Source organism: Rhinoraja longicauda, chromosome 30, assembly GCF_053455715.1.
Source record: "Rhinoraja longicauda isolate Sanriku21f chromosome 30, sRhiLon1.1, whole genome shotgun sequence".
NCBI lineage: Eukaryota > Metazoa > Chordata > Chondrichthyes > Rajiformes > Arhynchobatidae > Rhinoraja > Rhinoraja longicauda.
This window is the reverse complement of record NC_135982.1, coordinates 21,136,898-21,157,719: the sequence shown is the minus strand read 5'-3', so window position 1 is coordinate 21,157,719 and position 20,822 is coordinate 21,136,898. Positions and strand designations below refer to the sequence as shown.

The following is a 20,822-nucleotide window of genomic DNA, read 5'->3' as shown; positions in this document are numbered from 1 at the left end:
ACACGTGACAACAAACTGAACTGAACTGGTTATTGTTCATTTCTGTTGGGCAATATGTAAAATCTAAACATTTAAAAAATTCTAAAAATTTGGTAGTAGAATTAAAAATTAGTGCTAAATTGTGCCCCACTCCAAATGGTGAAATTTGTCAAAAGGAGACTTGAGACAGCTTTCTCAACTGGATCACGGTAAATTCAGGACAGCTGTTGATGCTTTGCTGCCATCAGGATGTAGCATCAAGGCATACTCCCATGGCAGCCTGACCAGATAACAGCACATACATCCTGGCCGCCATAAGGAGAGTGAGAGGCTGCAGAGAAAGAAACTCTCTGACATAAACATAGAACTGCCAGTCAATGAGCTGCAGGCTTAAGGGGATCCTGTTCACCAGTGCAGGGTGGGAGAGGTTGAGGAGTGAGATTGTGTACCCAGAGGACTAAGCCTCACATTAGATGAGTTTGGAGGGGGCAGCTGGAACTGGCTCTTCCAGGTATGAGAATGGAACAATGTTGAAAGGACTTTCACAATCTTGTGTCAAAATGAGGTGCCCCTCTGCTACCCCCCCCCCCCCCCCCCCATTGCTGTAAAACCATCATTTGGGGCCAAAGAAGCAGGTGGAACGTGAAAAGATGAAGAAGCAGAAAAGAAAGGTGGAGGTTGAGGGAATCATAATGTACTGTAGATGGCCAGAATTCATCAATGCTCCTTAGCAGACAATAGCCCTACACTGACTGCCTTATAAGACATGAGCTTCCAAATGCATTGCATATCAGATACAACCAGGTAGGATGCTGTGTCTCTGAGGATTCACAAGATCTCCCACTCTCCCTGAGGGCCCTGCATCGCCTGCAACACCTGCAATCTTCAGTAATAGAGTACTGTCATCGCAAAAGCACCTATTGAAGGAACAGCTCAGCAGCTGAAAGATCACTCTGTCCTAACACACTCTGTGGACCAGAACAGTCAGCTGTGAAACGACCCAGTCAGGTCTCCTGATGTCAACAAAGCATCCCTTAACAATAAGGAAGGCAACAAATTAGCGCAATGTTCTTCAAGTTCTGCAGAGATTGTTGCGCAATAACAATTGTATGGAGCTCTGAACTTTAATTTACTGGTGAAATTATGTATTACACAAATTACAATGTCAATAGGTTTGTGCCTGATGCCAGGAAACAGTCAGGAGCACTAATGCGGATCACAACCACATGTGCCCAGACCAATTTCATGATTGGCACAAAATCAATTCTGGATCCCAAAGTGCTTCTAAAGCCATTGTTTTGTAATCAAATTTCCAGACATCCATTCTCCAAACTTACAGTACAGTGAGTTAGCTTTCTGCCCTATAGATTCAGATTAATGAGGTGAGAGTGACTCCTGTGATGCATGTGAGTGTCCAACACGACTTAACTAGACAATTGGTCCCTCTGAATTTGCAGCAGGTATCATAGGAAAACCCATCTGAGTTTTCTATGATGTGGGGAACGTAAGAATGACATGACGGATAATCTCCTAGGTCGCCAGTCAGATATGTAATTAAGGCAGTGCGCACTAATCTGCCATGACCAAAGCAGCGGTAGAGTTGCTGCTTTACAGCGAATGCAGCGCCGGAGACTCAGGTTCGATCCTGACTACGGGTGCTGCACTGTAAGGAGTTTGTACGTTCTCCCCGTGACCTGCGTGGGTTTTCTCCGAGATCTTCGGTTTCCTCCCACACTCCAAAGACGTACAGGTATGTAGGTTAATTGGCTGGGTAAATGTAAAAATTGTCCCTAGTGGGTGTAGGATAGTGTTAATGTACGGGGATTGCTGGGCAGCACGGACTTGGAGGGCCGAAAAGGCCTGTTTCCGGCTGTATATATATGATATGATATGATATATGATATTCCCATTATTAACCTAGCATTCACACGTTGTAAAAATTGTCCATTCCATCATCTCTAACTTTGTCTTTTTGTGTATCAAGACATGAAGACAAACATTCCTTTTAATCGCTCAGTGAATGAATTGAAGTTTTGAAAATAAAATCTGAGACATACTAAATCGTAGAAGATAGAAGGTAGACACAAAATGCTGGAGTAACTCAGCGGGTCAGGCAGCATCTCTGGAGAGAAGGAATGGGTGACGTTTCGGGTCGAGCCCCTTCTTCAGACTGATGTCGGGAGGGGGCGGGACATAAGATAGGATGTAGTCGGAGACAGGAAGACTAGTGGGAGAACTGGGAAGGAGAGGGGATAGAGAGGGAAATCAGGGACTATCTGAAGTTAGAGAAATCAATGTTCATACAGCTGGGTTGTGAACTGCCCAAGCGAAATATGAGGTGCTGTTCCTCCAATTTGCACTGGGCCGCACTCTGACAATGGAGGAGGCCCAGGACAATCGTAGAAGATGATCACAAATCATATTCCTAAGTGTTGAATTTCTTGTCAGGGGATGTGGCAATGGTCAGCATTTATTACAGATCCCGATGCGTCCATGAGAATATAATGGTGAGCTGCTTTCATGAACCTCTGGAGTCCCTCTGATGTGTTCAATGCTGCTAAGCGGGGGATTACAGAACTTAGGCCCGGCAGTTGTGCGGGAACAACAACATATTTTTAAAGTCAAGACAGTATGTCTCAGAAGAGAACTGCAGGTGGTGGATTTCCATGTGCCTGCTGCTCTTGTCTTAAGTGATAGAGGTCAAGGATGGAACTTATAGTTGTAAAAGCCTCAGCAAGTAATTGGAATGCATTTTGCAGCTGGTATATTTACAGCTCATGGTATGCCCATGCTGGTTGGAGTGTCTGTTTAGAGTGATGGACAGAGGATCTGGAAATATCTACTCTACCCTCATTATCCTGTCCTTTCCTTGAATTGTTTATATTTTTTTAAATGCCTCTCCACTTTCCTTTTAAATAATCTTAAAGTCTCCATCTCGTAGCTGCTTGTGGTGAAGCATTCCACACTCAAATAACCATCTGTGTGGGGAAAAGAAAACATTCTTCAAGCTTTCCTCGTCATTCTTCTAAATTTTTGGAATGGATTCCTTTCAAAGAATTCCCTCTCAGCCATCTGTTTCCTTGCATATATGTTAGTGAAAATATTCCAGGGAGTGCATTTGCGTTCCTATGTGTTCTGTTCCACGGACTCAAGGGTATTTAAATATGTAGCCAAGGTTGAGAATGGAGAGAATATTCAAATGTAGCTGCCACTAGTGGTTCAGTTTCTAAGCATTCTACTTATGCACTGTCTTTACTTTCCTGCTCCTTAGAGAGATAAATGGTATCCAATCTTTCTCACAACCAGGGTGTAGTAACCCTGTGGAAGAGTGGAACCATAATTCTGAGTTCCTTCTTTTAATGCAAGGCTATAAAGAACAGGTTGGGGTTCTCCCTGGATTCGCTAAGCTTGAACTCCAATCTCCAATTGACTTTTGATCCCTTGTAAGTGGACTTGACCCTTATTTCCATTTGTTGCAATCATTCCTGTGCTCTTCTTCATTCCATCTCCCTACCCCCACCAAAATCTCTCCAACCACCTCCCCAACTATAAAAGATCCAAAGACCAAATAATTAGCTCTTCAAACTTCTCAATGGTCGATCATAAGATCATAAGTGATAGGTGTAGAATTAGGCCATTCAGCCTATCAAGTCTACTCCACCATTCAATCGGGGCTGATCTATCTCTCCCTTCTAACCCCATTCTCCTGCCTTCTCCCCACAACCTCTGACACACGTACTAATCAAGAATCTATCTATTTGCCTTAAATAGATCCACTGACTCTGCCTCCCCAGCCTTCTGCGGCAAAGAATTCCACAGAATGCTGGAGTAAATCAGCAGGTCAGGCAGCATCTCGGGAGAGAAGGAATGGGTGACGTTTCGGGTCGAGACCCTTCTTCAGTCTGAAGAAGGGTCTCAACCCGAAACGTCACCCATTCCTTCTCTCCCGAGATGCTGCCTGACCTGCTGAGTTACTCCAGCATTTTGTGAATAAATCGATTTGTACCAGTATCTGCAGTTATTTTCTTATACAAAGAATTCCACAGATTCACCACCTTTTGACTAAAGAAATTCCTCCTCATCTCCTTCCTAAAAGAATGTCCTTTAATTCTGAGGCTATGACCACTAGTCCTAGACTCTTCCATGAGTGGAAACATCCTCTCCACATCCACTCTATGGATCTGGTAGGGAAAGAGGTTTTGTGCATGCAGAGTGTAAAAGGCCTGTTCTATCACACACAACTTGGGCTTCGTGTACAATAGAGCCGAGTTCATCAGGAACCACAGTGCACCCCCTGTGCATATTTTAGAATATATGCAGTTTTGTGCTCAGGATGTTTTGCTGAATCTACACGTAGGCCTTAGGTGAAGTAGGCCCTGAGCACTGGGTGTAGGTTTGGTCCTAATGAACTTAAGGAAAAACAACCTTGACGGGGGGCTGTTTAATTTTGGTTAGGATTTCAAAGCAGATGTTTTATTACTCTTTCCAAATGTTTGGAATGCAGAGGGTTTCTATCTTGCTTGTATTCTGCCAGTTTACCCAGAGGAGCTTTGCTCTTGTCTGCACCTACTGTACGTGCTCAGATGTGGCACTTTTATATAGGAGGAGGTTCTTACGTCCTCTCACCTGTAAGATTTTAGGCAATGAAGTTGAAGAAAATGTGTTCCTCATACATTCCAGTCTCTCAGGAGAAGCGAGTTCGTTTTATCTCCCTGGACCTTTCTGGAATATCACTGAACATTAGCCTGGTGTTATTTACAGGCTGAATCATGGCTGTACATAAACATCCTGCAAGTGTTGAAAGACACACAAACAGCTGCCGGCCACATACCATTTATTACCAGAGTTGCTTTGGAAACCGACGATACTTTTGTTGTGCGCAGAGGCCAGGTGGCACATTATGTACCAGCACTGCTCTTTCACTCCTGGGCATTAAATCTAATGCCAACAAGCCAAGCCAGGTAAGACGAGGCATGCCCAACAAAACACATTCATTTCTGGTAATCAGCCTCAATAAATAGGCAGTAGAGTTGCTGCCTTATAGCGCCTGAGACCCAGGCTTGATCCTGGCTGCGGGTGCTGTCTGTACGGAGTTTGTACGTTCTCCCCGCGACCTGCGTGGGTTTCTTCCGGGTGCTCTGGTTTCCTCCCACACTCCAAAGACATACAAGTTTGTAGGTTAATTTTGCTTTGGCAAAATTGTTCCTGGTGTGTAGGATAGTGCTAGTGTACAGGGATCGCTGGTCAGCACGAACTTGGTTGGCCGAACGGCCTGTTTCAACACTATATCTCTAAACTAAAAAACGAAAATAAAGCACCAAGGAAGTGGACAAACTAAGGAAGAACTAATTTGATCAAATGGGTTCAGAACAATAAAGGGGTCTATGGATACTGGAAGAAACAGCCCAAGAAATTGCTCGGTCCTTTACAATACTGTAAAAATCTGCGCTAATTTGATCTCCACACTCAAATGGACAACATAAAACAATGAGTAAATCCTTACAATTTCAGGGACAATGGAGAAATGACCTGTTTAATGGACAAGGCTCCATCATTCACTGCAGCAGTATGGTTTATGATGGAATGTGGATCAATGGACGTCCTGCTGGTGCGTACATTTTAGACTCCGTTTGCAGTTGTGTCTGTTATGTGAACTATACAGTTACTGAATAACAATCATAGAACATAGAACAGTACAGCACAAGAACAAGTCCTCAGGCCTACATTATGTGTGCCGAACATGATGCCAAGACCAACTCGTATCTACCTGCATGTCCCTCAATTCCCTGCACATCCATGTGCCCATCCAAGAGCCACTTAAATGCCACTATCGGATCTGCCTCCACCACCAATCCGGCGACGCATTCCAGGCACTCACCACCCTCTGTGTAAATAAAAACTTACTCCGCAAACCTCCTGTCACCTTGTTCCTCACACCTTAAAGCTATGCCGTCTAGTATTTAATTTTTCCATCCTGGGAATGTGAATGTGATGAACACGAAGAGATATAGATTTGGATCATAATGTAAAAGACATGGGCAACAAGAAAAGCATGGGAACTAAAGACCGGTATAGAACATATATACCACCCAATATGGTCAGTAAGTTATTTGAGAGGATTCTGAGGAATAAGATATATATGCATTTGGATCAGCAGGGGCTGATGAGGGATAGTCAGCATGGTTTTGTACATGGTAGATAGTGTTTTATGAATTAGATACAGCTTTTTGAAGAGGTAACCAAAAAGGTTGATGAGGGCAAGGCCATGACATTGGACCTCATGGACTTCATAGACTTCGGCAAGGCCTTTGATGAGGTTCTGCATGGTAGGATGCTCTGGAAGGTTAGATCGCATGGGATCTAGGGGGAACTGGCCAACTGGATAGAGAGTTGGTTTCATAGAAGGAAACAGAGGGTGGTGGTGGAAGGTTGTTTCAGCAAATGATAGGCCCTGGGAGGTGTTGTAGACCAGAGGGATCTAGGAGAACAGTTACACAGTTCACTGAAAGTGGCAACATGGATAGGTAGAGTGGTAAAGAAGGTTTTGGTATATTGGCCTTCATCAGTCAGGCTATTGAGTAAAGAAGTTGGGACTTTATGTTAGTTGTACAAGATGTTCATCAGGCCACATTTGCAGTACTGTGTTCAGTTTTAGTCATCCTACTGTAGAAAGGATGTCATTAAGATGGATAGGGTTCAGAGAAGATTTACGAGGATGCTGCCAGGACTCAAGGACCTGGATTCTGCCAGGACTCAAAGACCTGAGGGAGAGATTGGGCAAGCTAGGACTTTATTCCTTGGAGCATAGGAGGCTGAGGAGTGATATGTGTATAAATTCATGAGGGGAATAAATAATATGAATGCACAGTCTTTTATCGAGGGCAGTGAAATCAAAAACCTGGGGACATAGGTTTAAGGTGAGAGGGGCAAGATTTAACACAAACCTGAGGGGCAACCTTTTTTCTCAGAGGTTGGTGGATATATAGAATGAGCTGCCAGAGGTAGTTGTTGGGGCAGCATTGAAAAAACACTTGGACAGGTACGTATATAGGAAGGGTTCAGAGGGATATGGGCCAAAAGTGGGTGAATGGAACTAGCTTAGATGGGAGCATCCAGGTCGGCATGTATCAGTTGGGCTGAAAGGTCTGTTTCCGTGTTGTATGACTCAATTACTTTTTTCCTTTTTTTCTCTTTGTTTGACTATTCCCTTGAATCACCTTTTAAACCTACTTTCTCTATTTGTATAAGCATGAAGTTATTTGCAGATGTCTTAAACTATATTCCACTAACAATGCAAGTTCCTCATTTTTAGCCTTTCAATGTTAAATATTCTCAGGATGTGTTTGACCGTGGCAAGGTCTCAGTTATGGCCATCACCTGCTATAATTTCATTGATTTACCAGGCCCTGTCAGAAAGCAAGAACCATGTAGCCCACAACTAGACTGGTATCAAGTTGGCAGTCTCCCCTCTGGTTTTATCAACAAACTTGAATTCGTATTGAATTTATAGTTGCCATTTTGCAATTCGAACCCAGGATGACAAGCCAACATGTTTGGAGAGATGTTTCCATGCTGTATAACCTGGACTTACTTGTGTGCCCATGCACTTGGTCTAATCTCTGAACAGGCTGCGCAATGTTTGTGAGACATGCTTGTGGATATTCTTCTTTAACCTTTTGTGCTAAGGAGAGGGAAATCGTCACACTCCTGATACTGACCAGAGATTTCATTGCAAGTGCAAGGCTTTAGACATAGGTTTGATAGGTCTTCACCCAATCTCCAGCGCATTCCTTGATAGAAAATGGTCAATAGTTATAAATGCAAAATAGCAATCCAGCAGATTCCTCTGGCATGAACATGCCAGTATAAGTCACTAGGTTAATGGAAGAAGAGCAACGTGCCACCAAAACATGCCACTCAGACTAGTTGCATGTAAAACGCCTAGAAAAAGGCTTTACCTTTCTCCATCTCATCCTGATTTAAACCAAAGACTCTCAAGCTAATAATTCATTGATTCATCTACATTCCCAAACTAAATATGCTAATTCATTTTTATATTAATATCTCCCAGGGGAGATATTTTTATTTATAATTAATCCAATGATAAGGTTACAATTTTTCATTTAATGCTGGAGCCTGCTGTTTCTTCTCAGAATATCTCATCTGTGCCTTCTAGATCAAGAGTAGACTTGGTATTTAAAGTGGGGTTTGATCAAATCTTTACATTCTTTGAACATTGTACTACTCTGGCCTACATAAGTCCTGATTTTATGGTTTAACATTGCTTTGTTGATTGCCGTTCTGTGCTGATCGATTAGTTCCATTAACAGTACTAGACCCCCTGCCTTATCCAAAAGTCTTTTGTATCCATGTTTTTTCCTATCATTAGGACTTGGTACAGTTTTCCCTATTTATTGTTTTCAAAATAATCATGCATGTTGCTTGCCAGACAGTGAGTGTCTGACAGTGTCTTACAAATAATGAAATATTTTGTTTTGGGAAAGGTGAAGCTACTAAGCTGGTGATTCTTGGTGAGCCAATACAAGAACTAGTGCAAGGGTCTCCATTTACCATTGAGGTTCAACTGCAGAATAACGAAGGAGAGGTGATGGAAGGTAAGGCAGCTACTATCAAACTTACACGAAAAAGAAATTACAGAACATACAGTGTTGGGAAAATACCACAACAGTGTAGCTATGAGAACTTGGTGCAGAAAGGTTTTAGGTTTAATCCCTAGCCAAGCCTATTTAGTTAATCCCAGTTGATGACAGGTGTGCTGATGCATGTGGGCAAGGTATTGCTGATCACTTGAACTCAGAAGAAGGGCACTTGCGCGGTGCTGAGAACAGTCAATCTGTAATTCCCACTGTCTCTCCTTCTTCCACCCCCTAGTTCAATAGATTGCAGGCACTTTTACCTGAATTAGCACATTAAGAATGGTTAATTGAGTGAAATATCAGGAGAGTTGCTAAATCCATGCAGCCAAATCCCAGTAGATTGAGCACCCTGGGTGCAAAGGCTGAGGAAAAGCTAGGGATGACCTGCGAGGTGATATAAGAGTTACTGGATTATTTGGTGGGTCAATAACCGAGGGTCTGTGGTTTAGATCCAGGTCAAGGATATAAAAACACTTTCCTGGGGGTATGTATCCTCTGTTCTACTTATCTGTTTAGTATAAACCCAACCAGCTCAGGATAAAGTACAGTACAGGACATGACCAGGACCGTGTGGGGTTTGGAACGGTTAGCATTTCTCACCACTATTAACAGCAGGCCTCAGAAGCAGTGTTTATTGTTAGTTAGTAAACTGAACCAGAGGTGCAATTGTTTAATATATCTCTTAGGCTGTATTTAATGTTTAATAGCATGTATTCAATCTTTAATAGAATGCAGCAACATATTTAAACATTGTTTGGGAAAAGGCTAGACAAGCTGAGAGGTGAGAGTGAATCAGCCGCTTTGTCCCATTTTTGGGCTCTGCATATCTGGACGTCATGTACAGCAGCCTGCAGCAGATGACCCAATTTCACATCTTTTAAATGCACAAGGAGTGAGCAAGTCTCCAGTTTAATTTATTTCACAGACAGCAAATGTTTGCTAATGGCTAAGACCTGTCAGTAGCAACATTGGTTTCCCACTAGCAAAACTGATCCAAGCCAAACCCAAACTGACAGGCTGGTTGGCTGGCAACAAAAAGAGCAATTTTTGGGAGGAACAAACTGTCAGACTCTGTGAACATTTCCTGCAAATGCCTGACTTCAAGAGCTTTGGAAGGACTTGATGCTGATCTAGCTTTAAATTACTGTACCAGTACCTGATGTATAATATGTAGAGTAGTGTTCAGTTTATGGGCAAATATGGACAGATAATGCCCATGTCACGTGAACGGTGACTTAGATTACACGTCTAAAGCGCAAACTAATAGAGAGGATGAAGGCAATCCATCCAACATAGAACTAAACCATACAAACCTGAGATTTGAACTGGATTATAATCTAAAAGAAGCAGTGCACATGGGTGTGTCTAATGAGGCAAGAGTTCAGCAATGATTCCTGTCATGATAGAATTTCCAGCTGACAATCTATGTTGCCATGGAAGAGGAAGCTAATTTGGAGTAACAAATACATAGAATGTTTGTAGCTAAATAACAGGAGGAAAGAAGCAGATAAGGTGCAATTATTTTAACTGTAAACTGATCCTCAAATCCATCAGATTGGAGCTGACAAAGTTTGTACCAAAGTTGCTAACTTGTAAGGACAAGAAACAGATATCCAGTCAAGGAGACACATATGAATCTAAAAGAAGTTAAAGAGAAGATAGACACAAAAAGCTGGAGTAACTCAGCAGGTCAGACAGGAGAAGAAGAAAAGGTGACGTTTTGCGTCGAGACCCTTCTTCAGACTGAGGGTCAGGGGAAAGGAAATAAGAGATATTTAGTGGTGACTAGAACAGGGTGGACCCGTTAGGCCCAAAGCTCTCCTTCATTGGTCTACCACCCTCTCCACCCCCACTCCCCCTTCCCTCTCCCCCATCACCCACTACATCCCCCCTCAACCCCCCTTATCCCCCCATCTCCCCTCAACCCGGGCATCAGTCAGACCCCCCACATCTCCCTACCCTGCAAGAGATTTATATATTTTAATAGATATACAATATAACATTTTATATTCTTACTATAATCAGGACGTTACAGTTTTGCCTATTTATTGCTTTATATTTTAAGTATTATTATTATTATTATTATCATTATTATTATTATTATTATTATTATTATTATGATATTAAATCATTATTACTTTTATTATTACACTGGAGGTGGAGGTGTGTGTGTGTGTGTGTGTGCGCGTGCGTGTGTGCCACACTGCCCGCTGGGGGTTGTAGTCCCGTGATGGTCCGGAGAGCCGGGCGGGAGCGGGGACTACACCGCCCGGCAGGCAGCTCGGCGGCGGGAGGTGCGCACAAGATGGCGGAGCAGGAGGAGGAGGAGAAGAAGGTGAGCGTCCGCCATTGTTGTTGGAGTCGTCGACGACGCCGTCGGTTGAAGCGGGCGCTGGAGGAGAAGCAGGAGGAGGAGGAGAAGAAACTGCTATTTCCCTGAAGGTGTGTGTGTGCCGCGCAGCCCGTTGGGGGTTGTAGTCCCGAGATGGTTCAGGATGTCGGGGCCGGGCGGGAGCGAGGACTCGCTGACGCCATCGTTTGAAGCGGGCGCTGGAGGAGAAGGAGGGGAAAAATGAGACGATGGGGACGACTTCTTCCTCCTGCTTAGAATGTCACCCGGGGTCGGGGTCGGGCGGCCGTCGGTTGAAGCAGGCACTGGAGGAGACGTGGGAGGATGAGGAGAAGAAGTTGCCCGCTGGGGGTTGTAGTCCGGTGATGGTCCGGGGCGCTGGTGCCGGGCGGGAGCGGGGACTCGACGACGCCATCGGTTGAAGCGGGCGCTGGAGGAGACGGAGGGGAACTCGTGCGGGTCCTGCCTCCCTCCGAGCTCCCATTGGTCAGATCCCATCCCGCCCTCGACCCTCATTGGCCAGGCAGCTGTTGGGTTCCCATTGTGACGTTGAACATGGCTGACGGGCAGGGAGGTTGAAAAGGGATTTATTAATGTTTAAAAAGTGATTTTTTAAGTTTAAAAAGTGAAAATCTTGTAAAATATAACAAACATTTGAACCCCAGAATAATGGTGAGTAAGGTGGGCCTAAAATTGTTGCGCTATCGTGTACCGTTTTGGCTGCATTTCTAGAACAAATATATGCACAAACACACAAACCCACAAATATACAAGATGAGAGTTTTAGTAATATACTAGATGGGCATGGACCCATCGGGTCCAAATCTCTCCTGCGGGTGCTCCTGCGGGCCCGACCCCCTCCCCCAACTGACGATCCGAGGACCCGTTGCTGGGCGGGGAGTGTCCCCCGGGGCCATGGGTTGGCGAGGGGGGACAGGGAAGGGGAGAGGGAGCCACCCACTTCAGCCCCGTGCGGCCAGTGGTGCAGCCAGAGCAAGCCGTGGACCCGAAACCTCTCCGGCAGCTTGACAGCGAATGGCGGTGACGGCCATCTGGTTAGACCCTCTTCCGCCGGGCTGCACCATGGGAGGAAGGTCAGGCGCAGGGCAGCTGGGACGGGCTCCAGTCCTCCCGCTGGTCTTCCTGGCGGGGGAGGGGGGAGCACATTTATTAAAAGTTTATTAAGTTAATTATTTTAAAAAGTAACAAAACTTGGTGTTTTAAGACCGCGGGGAATGGTGAATAGGGTGGGCCTAAAATTGTTGTGCTATCGTGTACCGTTTTGGCTGTCTTTCCAGAACAAATATAAGCACACAAACCCACATACAAGATGAGAGTTTTAGTAATATACTAGACCAAGTGGACCCGTTGGACCCAAACCTCTCCTGCATTGGTGCAGCACCCCTCCCCCCTCCTCTCTTCCCCTCCCCCCCCACTCCATCCCCCTCAACCCCCCTTATCCTCCCTCCTCACCCCTCCCTCCCTCCCTCCCTCCCTCGGAGATAGATTTAAACTTTAAAATGCAAATAACTTAAAAAATATAACACCGATTTCAATGAAACTTCTTCCATTAGCACCAAAGGGACGACGGTGAATAAGGTGGGCCTAAAATTGTCGTGCTATCGTGTACCGTTTTTGCTGTAGTTCAGGAACAAACAAACAAACAAACAAACAAACATGAGTTTTAGTATATAGATATATAGATTATACTGCAAAGTCCTCAACCAATTGGGCATTACGTGGCTGGCAAAGAAGAGGGCCATTCAATTCGCAAGCGAAGCCGCAGAGAAAGCCACTAGATGGCTTTGGATTAAGAGGGCTGATCCGTGGGCGGTTGCTGCTGGGACGCAAGTCGGGGCCTGATCAAGCCCGGCTGGGTTGCCTGGGTGAGGGTGTCTGATGTTGTGAGACCCGAAACACCCGATGACCCCAGGTCACATCACTGAGGATGCGTCCCAGTGCATCCAGAAGATGTATCTTGCACATAGAGAGATATAGAACAAATGAATGAAAGATACGCAAAAATGTAACAATGATAACCTTTGTTAGCTGTAGGTTAGATGAAAATGAGCTACAGACACTATAACTCATCAGGACGACAATGAAACTAGTACAACGACGAGGGTGGGGAAGGCACGGAGAGAGAGGGGATGCAAGGGTTATTTTGGGAAATCAATAGTCACCTCTGGATTAGAAACATAGAACATATCATATCATATATATACAGCCGGAAACAGGCCTTTTCGGCCCTCCAAGTCCGTGCCGCCCAGTGATCCCCGTACACTAACTTCGGCCCTTCGAGCCAGCACCGCCATTCATTGTGATCATGGCTGATCGTCCCTAATCAATAACCCGTGCCTGCCTTCTCCCCATATCCCTTGATTCCACTAGTCCCTAGAGCTCTATCTAACATTGTATCATTGTAACATCTATCTAATGATTGTAAGCTGCTCAAGCAAAATATGAGATTCTGTTCCTCCAATTTGCGTTTGACCTCATTGTGGCAATGGAGGAGGCCCAGGACAGATGTGTCAGTGTGGGATTGGAAAGGGGAGTTAAATTGTTTGGCAACCTGGAGATTACGTAGGCCCAGGCGGAATGAGCAAAGTTAAAGAGAGTGCACCCAAGAAAAGCAGGAATGTGAGACAGTAAAACTAATACAAATTTGGTGGTGTAATGAAAGACTAAAATTGAGAAAAAGTTCAAAAACAATGCATTGCAATAGCTTAGCCAAAACTCAAAATCCAGAAAATGTGAAGATAGGAAGTGAAGCTTAGGAACTTTTATAAAGTGCAGACAGAGCATATGTAGGAATGTCAGAGAGGCTGCCATGGACTGGTGCTTGTTCAGCTGTATTATAGAGATGAGACAATAAACAGGGCCTGCAGAGACAGTGCTTACTATAGACTGGCACTTATCCAGCTTGTTAGAGAAAGAGCTTGCAAATTGAGCCTGTAGAGACACATCTCCCCATAGGCCCATGGTAGTGTGCTTTGTTTGTAGTTGGACTATAAAGAGAGTAGGACCCCCTTGAAATAGGTTGACTGCAGCGTTCTGCTTGTCCAAGTGTAATAAAGTGATATACATTTGACAGTTCTGCCCACTGTTGATGCAAACCAGAACAAAGTCTATGTAATAAAGGTGTGCGAGGGAGTGGCTACTCCAAAAATATTTTCTGCATGCTGAACTGACTTGGGCTATGTGGAGAGAAATGATTAAAGCTTCCCCTGAGGCACAAAGAGACAGAGTAAGCAAATTTATGTGTTGGTTGATTGACTACAATGCTAAACTATTTCTTTAAAATACGAGGAGGAGCTGATTTTTATTATTTGGCAATGATTCTGAGGCTACGTTGCTCCCATTGCTTTATACTGTCTGTCATTTACTTTCGATTTTCCTCTCCTATCACCAGAGTCCTCCCTAGATTCAGAGAACTCCACCCTGCAATTAGTAATTATGCAAAGGGCCTACATTGGGGGACTGAATTTTATCAGCCTTTGACCTAGCAGGTGGTATTTGCATCGTCTCTAATTCATTTAGAATGACTGAAGATCAAAACTGGCCCCACCGGTCTGGACAGTAGAAGCATAAAGGAACCTCAACGACCCAGGAATGAAAGAGCAGGGAGGGCTTGTAAGATTGGGATTGGTTAATGTGTTGGTGAGCAGTAATCATCTGATGATCTCTCCAGAAATGGTGCCATGTGGCAATTTAATGAGACCAGGCCTTAGCCTAGACACAAAGTGCTGGAGTAACTCAGCAGGTCAGGCAGCATCTCTAGAAAAAGGATGGGTGATGTTTCAGAAGAAGGGCATCGACCCGAAACGTCACCCATCCTTTTCCTCCAGAGATGCTACGTGACCCGCTGAGTTACTCCTGCATTTTGCGTTTATCTTTGGTATAAACCAGCATCTGCAGTTCTTTGTTTCTACACCAGGCCTTAGCTTATTCTGTTCAAATCTTCTGTGGTAACTGGTGATGTGGTGCTCACATAGAAGGTGAGCTGGAAGGTGTTGGGACAATCATTCGTCAAGGGCTCACTCACGCTTAGAAAAGTTGGCGGGGAGAAAATGAGGTGTAAAGAATCAAATTTAACAAATCCTCCTTTGATTTATTGGATACCAATGTTATCGTGGCTCATCTCCAGGTGCTGGGCAACATTCCAGCTTCAATAATATCTGTTAACAGCTTTGAATCAGGTTGGGTAGCTTGAGTAAAACATTTTTGTAGCATTCAGCTGGGTAACCAGGAAAGTTACTCAAATGTGCAGTAAAATCTCGCTCCAGTGATCTCTCCGTGCCAAAATATTTGGAAGTGGATGGAGCTTTATTCCCCTCACAGATATCGTTGGGAAGAAGAGAGGCGGCCAGCTTTTCTTGTATTTCCTTTTGGCAGACACAAGTCTCTGATGTTATAACATTCACTGTGGAAGTTATAAAATGCCTAGTTAATCAGCTCGTGATCAGGTGACCAACCCATCTGTTGCCCATATAATAGCAGCAATAACTTGAGACTATTGTTGTGACAACAGATACCTGGAAACACTCGGCTGATGGCTTCAAACTGAAAAATCCTCAAGAATCTTGCAAGTTCGCAGATGTTATATTCCAGCTGTGCATAATAATTTATTGCTTTCTTGTTGCTATGCCAACCAAAATATCTCTAAGAAAAATACTTGATTTCTTTTTTTAATTTTCTGGGTAATAAATGTCTCGCACTCATTTTCAGTTCTCTTTCTGTCGGGGCTGTTCAACCTCGCCTATCCAGAAACCACTGCCATCTCCAAAAGCTGGCTGGATACCTTATGGTAACTGAGCGCCCCAGATATGGAACAGTTCCAGAGCAGTCAGGTCTCTTGTACTGAGTTAGAGGTGGGGGCAGTGGCAGGGTTGCTGAAGTGGTCTCTGTGGCTCAGGTCTGGGAAGAAAATATCTGCCAGAGTTTCCACTCGTGGCCCCTGCTGGGAAGTTGATGTGTGTTTGTGCATTAGACTGTGAAACAGGCTCAGCTGTAACCCCCTCTTAGTTTAGAGATACAGCGTGGAAACAGGCCCTTCGGCCCACCGAGTCCGTACCAACCAGCGATCCCCGCATATTAACACAAGCCTACACACACACTCGGGACAATTTATACATGTTAAGTGTACAAACCCAAGCCAATTAATCTACAATCCTGTACATCTTTGGGGTGTGGGGTGGCACCGTCAGTGATGGCAGCCTCGCCTACAGTTTGTCTGTCTTTTCGTCTTTTTTGTTATTTTTAGTGTGTTTTAAAAGTAAGTGTTAATGTTCTCTGGTGTGTTTTATGTGGGAGGGTGCGGGTTGTGGGTGGGTCGGGGGAAACGTTTTATTTCAATCTCTCACCTTGCCGGAGATGCGATTATTTTCCGGATCGTATCTCCGGTCGCTCTGTGGCCTAACAACAAGGAGCTGGCAGCCTTGCTCAAGACTGACTTTGAGCCCCACCGCGGGGCCGTGGACTTACCATCAGTGCCTGCAATCCCTTGCCTGGGATCAACGCTCCAACTGCGGCCTGCGGATTTCAACATCGAGGAGCTTGCAGTCTTGGGTAGAGACTGATGTCGGGAAGCTCCAAGCTGCAGGAGGTTCGACCAGCCCCGACCCGGGTGTCCGATCGCCCGGCGTGGGGAGCTGAGATCCCCCCGATGCGGGAGCTTGATCGCCCCAGTGCGGAGGGCTCGACCGCCGGTTGCAGGTGCCAGGATCACCCCAACAATGGAAGGTTCCAGTGCTGGAGAACAAAGAAGGGAAGAAGATTGAACTTTTTTTGCCTTCCATCACAGTGAGGAATGTGGGTGTGGTGGATGTTCATGTTAAAAATGTATTTGCGTGTCTTGTTGCTCTTTATTGGTATGAGTGTATGGCAATCTGAATTTCACTGCACCTTAATTGGTACATGTGACAATAAACTGACCTTGAAGCCTAAGATCTCGGAGAAAACCCACGCGGTCATGGGGAGAAAGTACAAACTCCATACACACAGCACCTGTTTTCAGGATTGAACCCTGGTCTCCGGTGCTGCAAGAGCTGTAAGGCAGCAACTCTCCCGCTGTGCCACCATGCCACCCTCGTCTCTGACCAATATCCCCATCAACCCCCCACAAATTAGCTGGCCTGTCAAAACACTGACAAACTTATGAAAATGAAGAAGTGAGAATTCACAATGACAGCTTTTTTGTGTTGGCACACTACTTCTTGCAGTCCTGTATAAAAAAAGTGTAGATCAGAGAATGAATATTCCACAGTTGTTGGAACAGATGAGTCAGTGGGTGCTGGGGGGGCTTTGTAAAACAAAAGGAGGAGGTGGGCAAATTAACAATTTTTTTGTTGAACTAAATTTAAGAATGTGACTCTTTGCATGTGATCTGTTTTGGAATACAAAGATTGCCTTTTAGAAGGAGATATTAAATGGCCTTTTAAAACTCTCCGAGCTTGTAATGTGATTCAGATGTTTGGATGACCTCATAAACCAGGAGCGTCCAAACTTTTTGTCTTCAGTGCAAGGGGCCTTGGGGCCCATGTATCAGGTTTAAATCAATGTCCCTATTAATTCCCATATTCCCAGATATTACTTATACTGCAGACCCTGCTTTTCCCATTTAGGTTTACTCCTGCTATGAGACAATCGTCCATTTTCATGAAATTCAAACTGATCCAGAAGACCGATTTAAAGCAGATTGGTCAGAGTACTACACATCTTCATATATTGGGAGCTAAGTTCTCTCTAATCTGTCATTTGCTCCTACAATGAAGAGGACTGATTGGAAAGACAGTACTTTTAATGCTGATGAGATTTTGTCTCCTTTTAGCTGAAAATGGACGACTATTGCAGATTTGGGCAGGAGTGAAGCACATTCAACTTTCCCCAAATTGTAGCACCACGTCACTGGAGCTTCCAGAGGATATAGAAGAACCACTTATTGAAACGCCATAGTAAGTGTGCTGGCTCATGATGCAATTCAAAATTGCCTCACCATAACTCTTTGACGGTGGACTTTACCTGACTTTCCTCTTGTTGTGAAAGTACAATTCTCAATGGGTTACCAATTCTCAATGGGTTACAGTCTAGGTTGCAGCTCTTCAAGTGTAAATCTAGAAAAAAAATATTTCCCTCGATTAGCCCAGGGGCCATTAACTGCTGCATTGGTCTGTACTAGTCAACACAGAAATAAGCAAGTATATAAGCCACTAGGAGAGCCTGTAACTTGAAGCACTGCCACTTCCAATTCAGTGCACAATTGCCTGTTTCCTGAATAAAGAATTCATATAAAATGCCCTCTGTACAAGACAAATGAGGTTACTCAACGTGCTTTTTTTTTTAGTGAAATCATTGTTGAGCATAGGGTGATGAGCTGACTGTATGTATTGATTGACTGCTAATCCCAATGGTGATGAGTTCCCTTGTGAATTTGAGCCCCTCATTTAAAGTTGACAGCCAGACAACTGTGAGCATTGACCAAGATTTATAGAGTATGGGATTTCTTAGAGTTTTAGAACTGTAGGGTATGGAAAGTGGCCCTTCGGTCCATCTCAGGTTGCCGAATCGAGCTAGCGAGTACAGATGATAAATGTTAATTTAACAACGAGTCCATCTCTTGGGCCTTCACACACATAAACAACCTTGTTGAACTTTAAGGGCTCTATTCTCTCCCTAGTTACTTTTTCTCTGTTAATATTCATGACATTTTTCTTTGGATTCTCTTTTACTTCATCTGCCACAGCTCTCTCATGTTCTCTTATTTTCCCCTTCAGATTTCTCTCTTGTGTGTATACATATACCCGCTATACTCCCTCAAAGGATTTCATTTGATCCCACAGCTGCCTACACCTGACATATGTCACCTCCGTTTTCTTGACCAGAGCCTCAATATCTCTTGTCCTCCAGGCTCCCTACTCCTTCCAGCCTTGCCCTTCACTCTAATAAGAACATGCTGGCCCGGAGTTCTTGCTGTCTCACTTTTAAAAACCTCCCACTTACCAGATGTCCCTTTACCTGAAAACAGCCTCCCCCAATCAACTTCTGAAAGTTCCTGTCTAATACCATCAGAATTGACCTTGCTCCAATTTAGAACTTCAACTTTTGGACTGGACCTACTCTTTTCCTGATCTACTGTGATACTAATAAAATTATGCTCACTCCCTCACTAACACCAGTCACCTATCCTGCCTTATTTCCCAAGAGGAGGTCAAGTTTTGCCCATTCTCTATAAGGGACATCTACATGGTGATTGAGAAAGTTTTCCTGAACACATTTAACAAATTCCACCCCATCTGAGGCCTTAGCACAATAGCAGTCCCAGTTGATATTTAGAAAGTTAAAATGTATCACTATTACAACCCTATTATTCTTGCAGCTATCTATAATCTTCTGACTAATTTCCTCATCTAACTCTTGCTGGCTTTTGGGGGGCCTATAGTGCGATAGCAACATAATGATCTCCCCCTTCTTATTCTTCAATTCCACCCATATACTGTAACATCACTGGATTATCCCTCAGAAATATCCTCTCTAAGTACAGCTGTGATGTTCTCCCCAATCTAAAACACAACTCCCCCCTCTTCTTCTACCTCCACCTCCATCCCTCCTGTATCTTTTATACCTCAGAACATTGAGCTGTCCCTTCCTCAGCCATGTTTCTGTAATAGCTATGCTATCAGCGGTCCCACTTACCTGTCCATGCCCTTGACTGTCAGACCCCTTGCATTAAAATAAATGCAGTTCAAACAATCAGTCTTTCCTCGCTCCTGACCATACTCCTTCCTGTTCTGTCTACTGACTTTAACTTCTGTATTTGCCTCAACCTTCTCATCTGCCTAACTACTGCTTTGGGTCCCACCCTCCTGTCAGATTAGTTTCAATCCCACCTCCCCCCCAGAGTACCTCTAGTAAATCTCCCTGCCAGGATCTCCCGACCACCCCTCCAGCTCAGGTGCAATCTTTCTCTCCTGTGCAGGTCACCACTACCCCAAAAGAGGTCCTAGGGCTTCAAAAACCTGAACCCCTAACCCCTGCACCACTCCTCAGCCATGCTAAGCCACCTATTCCTACTCTCATGACAGACACAAATAGCTGGAGTAACTCAGCGGGTCAGACTGAAGGAAGGCCTAGAACCGAAACGTCACCTATTCCTATTCCAGCTTTTTGTGTCTATCTTCAGTTTAAACCAGCATCTGCAGTTCCTTCCTACATAGTCCTACTCTCAGTCTGGAACTAACCCAAAGGACCATAGTGCCTTTCTCTTCACCAGTACCTTTCTTGTGTCCCTAAGACCAACTGGTAATAACACTAAGGAATACACTTTCAGTTGGAGTTTCATCACTGGCACATTTTAATAGACTTTCTGATCAATGGCCAAAAGCTACATCAAATCCAAGCCTTGTTTACATTTTCTCTTGATGAAACCGACAATAATAGCTGGATAACCTGAGTGAAAAGTTATCTTTTGTGTGACTGAATAGCTTGCTGGAGGCAGGCAACAGCTTGTTTATTTCCCACTCAGCCACATCCAAACCCAGTATAGGAATTCCTTCCGTATTAGTATTATGGTGAGATTCATAAAGCAGGGTTTACCTTGGAACTGTTTGTGACTAAAACTTCAAATCATTGTTCTTTGTTTACACAGTGGTTACAGTGCCATCAGCTATCCCCTGGTGGAATATGTGCCAGATGTGGACAAAATTGCGTCAACTGAGTCTGAAATTACGATTGCCAGTTCATTCGGTGTCAAAGATATCGAAGGGAATGGTTCAAACCTGGATTTCGTTGCAGCAACTGGAAGTGCTCTTGGCTCATTGAATGGTAAGAGCTGACATCAC

At 44.3% G+C, this 20,822-nt stretch overlaps 1 protein-coding gene across 3 annotated transcripts in view; it reads left to right on the top strand.

The window, feature by feature from the left end:
- LOC144607995 (MORN repeat-containing protein 1-like) overlaps positions 1–20,822 on the top strand; it is a 167,709-nt gene that overhangs the window by 22,063 nt on the left and 124,824 nt on the right. For all 3 annotated transcript variants that reach the window (XR_013549161.1, XM_078425198.1, XM_078425199.1), the window contains 4 exons: positions 5,491–5,587; positions 8,484–8,594; positions 17,816–17,939; positions 20,630–20,805. Coding sequence is in view for 2 of the 3 variants with exons in the window: in XM_078425198.1 (XP_078281324.1) it covers positions 5,491–5,587; positions 8,484–8,594; positions 17,816–17,939; positions 20,630–20,805 (508 nt within the window). In the remaining variant the exon portion in view is untranslated. The remainder of the gene's footprint in view (positions 1–5,490; positions 5,588–8,483; positions 8,595–17,815; positions 17,940–20,629; positions 20,806–20,822) is intronic.